Below are 11,811 nucleotides of genomic sequence, written 5' to 3'. Positions count from 1 at the left end.
AGAAAAGTTTTGCTAGATTTTTCATTTATGATCCCATTTTAATATTTTTCTGGGGTGGATTCCTAAAGTAACAAAGGGACTAATTACTTTATGTACTGACAATTATTGCTTAATATAGATTAGAACATACCCTGTATTTAGAAGATAACATTTTCTTTTAAACATTTTAATATGAACAAAACTCAACTTTTATTTGAAGATTTGCTGTGAAAAACAATGCTCCATGTTTCCTGGCTTTGATGTGTATAAGGCATTATAAAGACAGTCTCTAGTGAGGGGTTAAGTCTGGGGGATCAGGGGAAGGAGAGAGAAGTTGCGCCACTTCTGAGGTCTACAGAGTTCAGCCTCACCTCAGTGCTGACAGAAGCATTCAGTTAACCAATTAACCTAATAGCAAGATATTAATACAAATGATTTATAAACTCAAAAGAAATTAATTTATGCTAAAACATATATAACTTTCAATTCAGTCTTTGCTTTAAAACAAGCGAATCTGTTAGGCTATTATATATGCTTAGTCTGTTATTCGCTGTTTATTGTACTTTCTTGTTTATTACTCCGTTAGCTGCTGTGAAGTAGGCTTTGGAAAAACCATTCTTAACTTCTTTCCCTGCTGGTAATTCTTCCATCTCTTTCTTCATTGGCTTTTTTCGGTATGTCTGTGGATGTGTATATTTTGAAGAGAAAAAGAAAAAAGGATTCTTTAATAAGACCTTGTCTCTAATGTAGCATACAGTCTAAAACAGTGCATGATTTTCTTGGGTACTGGACTTTTTGATAAGTATTATTGTTTTTAATATGACAATTTTTAAGCTTCTGGTTAAAAATAAAAATAGAGTAAAAACAGGATGTATGCATGAATTCCCATAAAAGATTGTTTCTTTCACCTTATCTACACTAGGATAGTATTTATTATATATTACGGGATTAGCATTCAATTTATTCTGCATTAGTTGCTTACTTGGAAAGGATATATCTTTCGAGTTTTTTTTTTTTTCAATTCAGGTATAACTGACATACATATTCGTTTCAGATGTACAACATAACGAGTTACTATTTGTATATATTGTGAAATTATCACCACAAAAAGTCTAGTTAACATCCATCACCACATACAGTTAGACTTTTTTCTTGTGATGAGAACTTTTAAGATCTACTCTCTTAGCAATATATGCAATATAGTATTATTAACTATAGTTACCATGCTGTACATTATATCTCCATGACTTATTTAAGGACAATTTTTAAAAAATACAATTCAAGTGAAAAAAAGTACTGGTACCTGGGATTTTGGCTTGATTTGGGTTTTGGCATATCTCTGCTATTCTGACAAAATACATGCTCTCACCTCATTTTTACCATTTTTTTTTAAAGCAGTGGTAATAAGGGTTAAGTTTAAAAGAATATACTCAATTTTAAAGGACTAAGATTCAACTGAAGGAGCATGTAGGGTTAAAGCTTTGAGTGCCATTGCCGACCCCTGCTGGGCTATCGGCTTCCCTTCAAGTTTTGATACCAAAATGACTCCCTTAGCTTTCCCTTTAACATTCAGCTTTTTCCTTCTTTTTGTGGCTTTGGTTCTATCAATGGTTATTTCTTTAGAAATTTTGAAAGGAAACTCTTATCTCTTATGAAAGACAAAACCTAGCTAGTCCAATTTCGAAACACAAGTGCTGAAAAGCTATCAAAAGTTCAGTTCCCACAGTTGTACTTTGTCTAAAACCACTATGGGTTGACTTTCAGCAAATGCAAACTAAAAATTCAGAAAGCACTTGTTGTTTGTCTGAGGAAGAAAATACAATTGAATACAACTTCAGAAGTACTGTTTTGAATAGAAATGTTCTCATTTTTTTCGTGAAGCTTTCTATTTCTCCAGCCCACAAAGAAATGTAATTTTAAATCTACAACCACCTGAGGCCTGTGCTCTTACTGCTTTCATCAGTTCTTATATAATAGAGTTGCTGTGAAATTGCATTTTGAAGTTCTCTTCTATTTAAATTGTTAATTAAAAAGAAAATGACACTCAAGAAAAAGTCAGTGTGACCTTTCCACACTGGTTTGCCTTAAAACAATTATTTTTCCCTTAATTAAACAGTCTACAACATCACAGTAGCTGATATGGAAACAATTTTTTAATATTCAATTTAGTCTATGTTTTTCTCTCTATATATTTCCTGGATCTGTCTTACTATACACAGTGTTTAACTTTTAGACTTCAGACTTGGATAGCATCGTGCAAGTATATGATACAAATGCATAATAACTTTGACAAAACTTTATACGCATCCATTGAAAAATGTTTAATAGAATGCCCACTAGACCACTAACTGGTTATCCTTCGAGGAGGGCCTCCTCCGTGGTGAGAGGAATTAGGAATCCAAGTTTCACTTTTTACTTTGTGCTTCACCGTCATTAGAATTTATCAACAAGCATGAGCTACTATAAGATTTAATGGGTAAAATTAAACATAGTGCACAGTCTATTATGTTTTGCCACTGAATATTTACATTGAACCTACCTGGAAATAAAAATTTAAGAACAGGATGACTAGTGTAAGCATGTAAGAAGATTGGAAGATGAGGCACCCGAAAGGGAAGCCACATGGTTTCACGACAGCACTCATGGTGTGGGTGATGGTGAGCACGAACTGCACCTGGAAGGGTGGCAGAAAGGGCATCATGTGGAGTGAACCAAGCCGAGCCATATAAAAACCACTGTGAAGTTTCATACATTTAGAAATCAACTATTCTTACTCCCCAAAATTTGCAGTAATAAAACAAGAAAACACTAAAGCAGCTCACTATCCTATCCAGAAATTTTATTTAAAATTACATAATTATAATGCTCATTAACTCTCATGGGAAAGCAGTTGAAATGAAAGATAAAAATAACATGAACATTAGTTTTAAAAGTATTCATCTATATTCAAAGCAAGGAATAAGCTAATTGTACACAGAAAGGACATTTTAATAAATAAGGTTTCATTCTTAAAAGGCCATTTTTAGAGAAAAACAGGCAGCCTCATCACACATGGAAAAGCCTCTTCACCTCTAAGAAGACTGAGACTCCCTATTTCCTTTCCCCGATCCATGAAAATATTTATAAGCTTCACATGAAGAGGAGCTGAAAGGAGGGAGAACATACCAGTTGCGCCTGTGTGAGGTATTTCTTCCACCAAAGATACCTGTGCATCGATGGAAACACAGACAGTCCATAGTAGGAGTACATAAGAATGTGGATAAAACTGTTCAGAGTGGGTCCAAAGAAACCTACAAAAGTACCATATGAAAATTTACGCTCTTCTAGAAAGTAAGACTGTTCATTCTTTGTCCAGTGAGATCCTTCCTGCGTATCATAAAGACAAATAACAAATATGTCACTAACAATTCACACTGATAAACTCACCTTGTTTATTGTGACATTACTCCAGGATTCAGCAAAAGCTGCCTAAATAGAAACTGGGATAGTGTTTTAGCACGCCAACCAAAAAGGTAATTCCTGATGTGCAAAGGTTTTAGTGTACCTTTAACTCATTACTATTAGCTAATTGGGAAGAAAAAGAAATGTTAGCTTAAAGCTGATGGCAGAATTTCTTTGAGAGAGAAGTGTCTTTGTTTTAGCTAAACCTTTGATGAGCCATTTTGATTATACAAAGAGAGCCTTCAGTACATGGCTGAAGAAGATGCTCAAGAGTCAAGGAAAAATGTTGCTTTTCATAATTAAGTAAATGAAATCTACTTGAAAGAAATCTAGGAACCAGGAGATGCTGGGGAGGATGAGAAAAGACTGGGACTGGGGAGAGACTGGCTGGTGAGACCTTCCCAGTAGCTGGGGCATCTCATGGACTTTTAGAACAAGGAATATCTAAAATCCAATTAGGATATTCACTGTGCTAAGCTGTGCTAAAGCATGCCCTCTATCCCCTGCCATCATCTTTGTGAAATCTTTCTATAACTGCCATCAACATTGAGTGAATGCTGTTTCAGAACACCAAGGAGAAAGGACTAAGTTCTGTTGGGTCAACTAAGGTTTGAACAGATAGTAGTTGCAAGAGGTAGGATGTGAGAGACAGAGTATTTGTTGGAAATAAGGAACTCACTGTTGTGAGGATTAAATCAACCAAGACATATAAAATGCTTATTAGCATTTGCTTTGTGTTGGGTACTATTCTGTGTGTTAGCTTGGGATACAGATGGCTGGTCTAAGAGCTATCAATCCTGTGGCAGCGGAGACCACAGAGCTAGACAACCCCCCTCTATTAGCTCTGCTCCTTGGATATGTTACTTTGACCTTGTAAATTTTGATTTTCTCACCTGGAAAATAGGTATAATAATTACCTCTTAAGGTTGTGGTAGGATTAAAGGAGATAATATAACATTATATAAACTAAAAGGCACTGTACATGTGCTGGTTAATTAATCAGTTTAAATTCTCTAGTCTGGTTTCCCAGTACTGGATTAGAGATCTGAATAAATGCAAATCAGTGAATAAGAAATAAAAGGAATAACGCCATGCATCTAGGAAGTCCTTAAGAAACACTGGATGGAATAACTTGTTAAGGCACTAGAATATATATGAAAACACAAATATAGTTTCAGAGTACCAGGTAGCACAATATTAGTGATTTTTTTTTACCCACCTGAGATTTCATTGCCATCAATTAAAGAAAAACTGATAGTTGCTGCTAATAATTTTTATAATATTCTAGATTGAATAGAAATTGTCACACAGTATTTTATTCATAAGAATTGTATTTACACAATGATCATTTGAGACTTTTAGATGCTTAGTGATTTGTAATGAACCTGTTGACAACCACGAAAATACTTAATTTTGATAACTGTCTTTTGATGTCGATTATGGTCTATATATTGATCACAGTACAAGTCTGTTATAGTCTTAATAACTAAACTCAAGAAACCAGGTTGTCAGGCTAGGAGAGGTGCAAAAAGCATCTCTTTCAGCCCACTACACCTCCAGCAATTTCATTCTTCACATTGTATTTTATATTTGCATTTCACAGTCACCAAAATATTCCAAATATCCTTGGTGTTTTAAAAAATATCATCTCTACAAGAGTGTCATCCTGGGACAAAATTTTTGACTTAAGTTTTACCTGTTCTAATTTTTCATAGAATATTTTAAAATTCTTGGGTACAAGACAATATCAAATAGAAAATATGGGTCTCTCTAACTCAGTGTTTCTCAAACTGCAGGTCATAATGAACCTGTTAGTAAATCAATGCAGTGAAAGTTGTCATCAGCTTTTTGGAAAAGTGAAATAGAATTAAAGAAAAAACAAAACACCACAATGCATTATACAGAGCCAGGCTAAATATTGTCTCATGAAATTTTTGTTTCATACAAAATATATATATATGAATGAGTGCACTGGGTTGTGATATAAAATATATTATTTCTTATTGTGGTTCTTAGTGAAAAAAAAAAAAGCCACTACTCTAGTGGGTCAGCAATGAGACTTTAATTTTTCAGAATGGAAAAACAAGCCCTAAAAGTTGAAATGACTCAATCTATATCAGAGCCAAGTGGTAATTGTGGAAGGTGCCATATATATTTCTTAAGCCCTATTAGAGTAAAACTGCTCCAGCTAGAGTATGTGCTTCTGGCCATTGGATATTTGGTGCATGGAGAAGAAACTATTTTTAAAATTGAGGGTAATACTCATATTCTGCCAGTGTCGAAGACCATAATCTAAATGGCCATTGGCAAACACATGCTTCCCTGTGTGACAAAGCAGGCTATGCTGTGGCCTCCCTTCCCTCTGTCTTGGTCTGCATGTAGTACTCAACACAAGAGATTCACTAAAGGTCTCACAAGATCCATTACATGGAACTGAAAAATTAACAAAATAACTTACTTTGTCCACAAGGTATCCAGTTCAAAACACACCACCAGATGTTAAACATAGAGGCATGATGGTATACATGAAGAAAAGTAATCTGACTGGTTTTTTTCCGCAAAACAAAGAAAATGGTGTCCAGGAACTCTACTAATTTGGAGAAGTAGTACCACCATAACACCTTGGCTACCTGTAAGAATTTTAAAACGGGAAAAGAAAAGGCGAGCAATGAGAATGGCCTCGTGATGCCCTCCCTCTCAGCGTTGTGTCCTGTGCTTTACTAGTGTGCATCTCTCTCTCAGACCACTGAAAAGACACCTACCTGGTGTCTCTGACTCCAGTTTTAGTTTGTTCCCAGCAATCCACCCTACTCTAGTATTATCTTTCCAAAATACATATGTGATCAAGTTGCTCCTCTGCACCTAGAAACCCAATCCACGGTTCCTTGATTTATACAGGATCTTTCCCAGGCTTATGTGGGCTGGTATTTCCACCATCCTTCTCCAAGTGGCATCCACCTTAATGTTTGAGGGAATATTAAACCTTCAAAAATATTAAACCATAAACACAACAGTGACCTCTGGGGAATTGTATGGTATCCCAAAGTGCACTGGCCTGCAGTAATATACTAAAAATAAAATGGGTGTAGAGAAATCTACATTTTTTTTTGTATTATAGCTTTGAACATGTTTTCAAAATGTATATCTTAAAGATTTTAATTAAAGGCTTAATTAAAAGGTTAATTAATCCATGTTATTATGGAAATTTTCAAACATTTACAAATGTAGGAAGAATAAGTATAATGAACCCATTGAAAATATTTACAAATGTAGGAAGAATAAGTATAATGAACCGATGGGTTCATTATACTTATTCTTCCTACATTTGTAAATGTTTGAAAATATTTACAAATATTTTCAGTGGTATCTACCACTGAAATTCAGAATTTTCAATATGATTCCAATTTGTTGAATCAAGTCTATTTCACATCACTTTTCTTTTGGGGAGGGGGGAGTGTAGCATATAAAAAATCCAAAGTATCATATTTTATCTATAAAAACTTCTGATATGGAGACTATGTTTGTTTTAACATAACCACCATAACATTATCTGATAAAATGAACAATTCCTTAATATCTTTTAATAGCCCAGTCCATGTCCAAATCTCCCTCGAAAATGTCTCTTTAGAAATCAGGACCCAGACAAGGTTCAGCTTGCATTTATGATATCATTCTTAAGTCTCTTCTGATCAATAACAGTCTTTCTCCTTGCTCCTCTCCTTTTTTCATGTCTTTTATTTCTATTAAAGCTACAACAGTTGTATAGAATTCCAATATTATCGATTTGGATGGCTGTTTCTTCCTACTGTTGTTTCTCTATCCCCTACATTTTCTGTAACCAGCAATTAGATTGAGAGGATTGACTCGGCCAGGTTTAAGGCTTCTGGCAAGAATACTTTATAGGTGGTTCAGTGTACTTCCTATCTCATCATTTCAAGAGGGACATGATTGCTGATATTTATGAACAGCGAGTTCAGGTATTAATAGCCTAATCCAATCATTATGAAATTTCCATTCAATTTTTACCCACTAGTTTTATCATTTACAGTTCACTGCTGTCTAGATCCATTACTTCACAAGGAGTTACAAAATAGTGATTTTAATTCTCTTGTTACTTATGAATTTTTTCCTCTAGAGAGAACTCTTCCTCTTTATCAATCTGGAGATTCACATATGAAAGGCAAGAAAACATTTGATTCTTTCCCTTTTTTCCTAGAATGAGTTGGTGTCCTCGCAACCTTCAAAGGGTAACAATGAGGTTTCTTTTAGTATCATTTTAAACTCCTGTTTTAAAAAATAAATTTAATATGTTTCAATCCACTCCAATAGTATTCTTTTTGATAGTCAAACTGTCCCATATTCGGCATTGGAAGGCCCTTCACAGTGGTGGCTCCTACATCCTTCCTTCATGACTCTAGCAGTCTTTGATAGTTCTCTTGTTTTACGTCACAAGAGGTCCTAGATTCTTCTTATATACATTTCCTACCCAAACCATGAATTGGCTAATTCCCTAAGAACTCCAGTGGAAAATTACAGGATTTAGGGAACATAATCTGGGGATTCATTGCTTATCGTACTGGTTGTCACAGACTGACTAGGCCTTTTCTGTAGAGAGCTAAAAAAGAAAAAACATATTTATTTTAGAAATAACAAAGTTCTGATATTTCCGACTTGAATCTATGATTACTGGGTTTCATTTAATTTTTATTGATATCATCTTCCTTCTATGTTTAAATATTACTTGTAATAATATTATTATTATATACTTTATCCTACATGTACCTATAACAGTATCAAAAAAGCAATACCAAATTTTTATTAATAGCAACCGAAAAATTACTGAATATTCTTAAGATAAATCTCACTAGGGATATCTAGGCAAAACACTGATTTAATGTTACTTAAAATAATAATTCTTTGTGTGGTTATATCATCAACTTAATATATGGGTATATTCATTTATTTTAGTTTATTTCCAAGTTTTTTGGGGGGAGGATACCCTACTTTCTTTTTAGATTTAATTTCGTTTTATAATTATGTAAAAAACTTAATGGTTCCCAAATCAAATGTAAGACAAGGTACATTCAGAGAAGTCTAGCTTCCATCCATGTCCTCTCTGCCCTGTTCCCTCCCACAAAAAGAAACCACCTTAATTAACTACTGATTTATTCTGCCATTGTTTCTTTTTAAAAACAAAAGCAGAGTAGTTCCGCTCAAGATGGTGGAGTAGGTAAATGTTCTGCTTGCCTCCTCTCATGTCACATGAAAATTATAACTAAATTACAGAACAATTAACCTGGAGAACCATCTAAAGACTAGCTGAGCAGAACTCATAACTAAAGATATAAAGAAGAGGCCACACTGAAATTGGTAGTAGGGACAGAGACACAAAACAGACTGGCCCCAATCAGTGTGTGGCAGTTGAGCACGGGGAGGGAAATCTTGCTGTGGAGGTCCACTTTAAGAAGTGAGGGGCCCGAGACCCACACTGGGGATCCTCAGCCCAGGGTTCTAGTGCTGGGAAGAGGAGTCCCCACAAAATTTGGTGTAAAAATCAGCAGGGATTCTGATCATCTGGGTGAGATGGAAGATTGCTGGAAACCCAGACATCCTCTTAAGAGGCGCATGCACACTCACTTGCAGGCACTCACTCACCCTAGGCTCTGGCAGAGGGATAGCAAAACTAGACGCACCAAAGACTTACAAGGAAAGACTGGGTCATGTGGCTTCAGAGAGAGGGCTAGAGAGACAGCCACCCTTATCCTTGTGTTAAGCCCTCCTCCCACACAGCCAAAGCTGAATCCACGGCCTCGTGAACTCTACTCATTCCACCCTGCTGACTCCTTGAGACCCTGACCTACCCAACTTGTGCACTGCCAGAGGCATTTTTGTGGCTAGGCAACCAACACCACACTTAAGGGAGGAGGCTCTTTCAGCAGCAATCAAAAGGCAGCTCGCATGCTTCTTGAGATAATTTCAGAGGGTGGCAACAAGCCCTGGCCCAAGCAATAAAATATCTTGAACAAATCTGGGGGTCTGTGAGCCTGAGGTGGGCAGCAGCTGGCTTTGGTATGATCTGCAACTACTACAAGTGGCCATAGGCTCATCACAGGGGCCAAATCTGAATCTACACTAACCTGGTGAACACCACTTGCCCCTGTTGACTTCCTGGGACCCTGCCCTACTCAACTCATATGCTGCCTGAAGCTCTTTCAGCTCTTGAGCTTTATGGGCAGCTAGCAGACAGCCTTAGGCCTTGGGGTGATCTGGGCCTTTCATTCAGATTTTCCAGGCCAGATACTGGTGGCAGCCAGCTTTGGTTGGCTGGGTGGCCTCTCTCACGTGGTTTCAAGTACAGCACAGGCAAACAATCATGGATCACTTTGTAACTTCTACCAGGTAGCCCCAGGCTAGCTGCAGGTAGCAGTTGACCTTAGCCTGCATGGGAGCCCCTCCAAGGGGCAGAACCAACACACCCAGAGAATGGAGTCAGACCACAACAGAGCACCACCTGATTAGATCCACAAGCAGCATACCCAAAGGGTGATCTCAACAGGAACATGAGTCCTGCTAGGTCAGCCCCCACAGAGCAGCTCATATGCTGTGGGCATGGCCAATTCTCAGCCAGTTAGCCTGAGAGTTGATTCCACCCACTCATGTACCAACTGCAATTAAGACTCAACGGGAGGGGACAAAACCACACAAGGGACAGTCCTGGGCACAGGTGACTGCAACGGGAGGGGACAAAAACACACAAGGGACAGTCCTGGGCACAGGTGACCAGGGAGACTGCACCACTGGGCCACAAAGATCACCTACTACAAAAGACCATCTGGCCAATACTGGGGGATATGAAAGATCTACCTAATATACAGAAAGGAACACAAAGAGGCAGTTAAAATGAGAAAACAAAGAAACATGTCTCAAGTGAAAGAACAGAACAAAGTTCCATAAAAAGAACTAAATAAAATGGAGGCAAGCAATCTACCAGATATAGGGTTGAAAACACTGGTTGTAAAGATGCTCAAAGAACTTAGGGAATGAATAGATGATCACAGTGAGAACTTCAAAAAAGGGATAGTATGCATAAAAAGGGACAAGGACATAGAAACCATACAAAAGAACTAGTCAGAAATGAAGAACACAATAATCGAATTGAAGTATATACCAGAAAGAATCTACTGTAGTTTAGATGAAGCAGAGGACCAAATCAGTGAGTTGGAAGACAAGGGAGCAGAAAACTCTCAATTGGAACAATTAAAAAAAATTAGGATAGTTTAAGAGACCTCTGGACAGCATCAAGCACACCAACATCCACATTGTAGAGGTACCACTAGGAGAGGAGAGAGAGTAAGAACATGTACGAAGAAATAATAACTGAAAATTTACCTAATCTGGTTAAGGAAATCAACATACAAGTCCTGGAAGCACAAAGAGTCCCAAACAAGATGAACTCAAACAGACTCACACCAAGACAGACCAAATGGAAATGGTGAAGATTAAAGGCCAAACAGAGAATCCTAAAAGCAGCAAAAGAAAAGCAGCTATTTACTTACCAGGGAGCTCCCATCAGCTGATTTCTCAACAGAAACTTTGCAAGCCAGAAGATATTGGCAGGAAATATTCAAAGTAATGAAAAATGAACCTAGACCACTCTACAACCAAGACCACTCTACCCAGCAAGGCTATCAATTAAATTGAAGGTGAGATAAAGAGCTTCACAGACAGGAAAAAGCTAAAGGAGTTCATCACAACCAAGCTAGTACTACAAAAAATGTGAAAGGGCTTCGGTAAAAAGAAGAAGGGGGAAAAACATAATATGAATAATAAAATGGCAATAACTATGTACCTATCAATAATCACGTTTAATGTAAACGGATTAAATTCTCCAATCAAAAGTCATAGGGTAGCTGAATGGATAAGAAAACGAGATCCACATATATGCTGTCTACAAGAGATTCATTTCAAATTGAAAGACACACAGACTAAAAGTAAAGGAACGGAAAATGACATTTTATGCAAATGTAAATGGAAAAAAAAGCTGGGGTAGCAATACTTATTTCAGACAAAATAGTCTTTTAAACAAAGGCTGTAATAAGAGACAAAGAAGGGCCTTGCATAATGATAAACAGGTCAGTACAACAAGAGGATCCTAGCAAACATATATGCACCCAACATAGAAACACTTAAATGTATAAAGCAATTATTGACTGACATAAAGGGAGAGATCGACAGTAATAGTCACAGTACTATTAACACCCCATTGACACCAATGGACATGTCTTCCAGACAGAATATGGAAAAGGAAACAGTAGCCTTAGATGAGACTCTAGACCAGATGGATTTAATTGATATTTTCAGACTGCTTCACTCCAAAGCAGCAGAATATCC

General features: G+C 36.9%; 1 protein-coding gene across 1 annotated transcript in view; it reads right to left on the bottom strand.

The window, feature by feature from the left end:
- Nucleotides 1-509: 509 nt before the first annotated feature.
- Nucleotides 510-11,811, bottom strand: part of ELOVL2 (ELOVL fatty acid elongase 2) — a 94,024-nt gene continuing 82,722 nt past the window's right edge. Inside the window, exons 7-10 of the mRNA XM_015587266.2 lie at nt 5,879-6,050; nt 3,145-3,269; nt 2,519-2,653; nt 510-659 (exon numbers count right to left, since the gene is read on the bottom strand). Coding sequence (XP_015442752.1) covers nt 534-659; nt 2,519-2,653; nt 3,145-3,269; nt 5,879-6,050 — 558 coding nt within the window. The 3' untranslated portion in view covers nt 510-533. The remainder of the gene's footprint in view (nt 660-2,518; nt 2,654-3,144; nt 3,270-5,878; nt 6,051-11,811) is intronic.

This window comes from Pteropus alecto, unplaced genomic scaffold (assembly GCF_000325575.1).
Source record: "Pteropus alecto unplaced genomic scaffold, ASM32557v1 scaffold121, whole genome shotgun sequence".
NCBI classification, from domain to species: Eukaryota; Metazoa; Chordata; class Mammalia; order Chiroptera; family Pteropodidae; genus Pteropus; species Pteropus alecto.
Note: the sequence above shows the minus strand (reverse complement) of the source record. Positions and strands in the feature narration are given on the sequence as shown.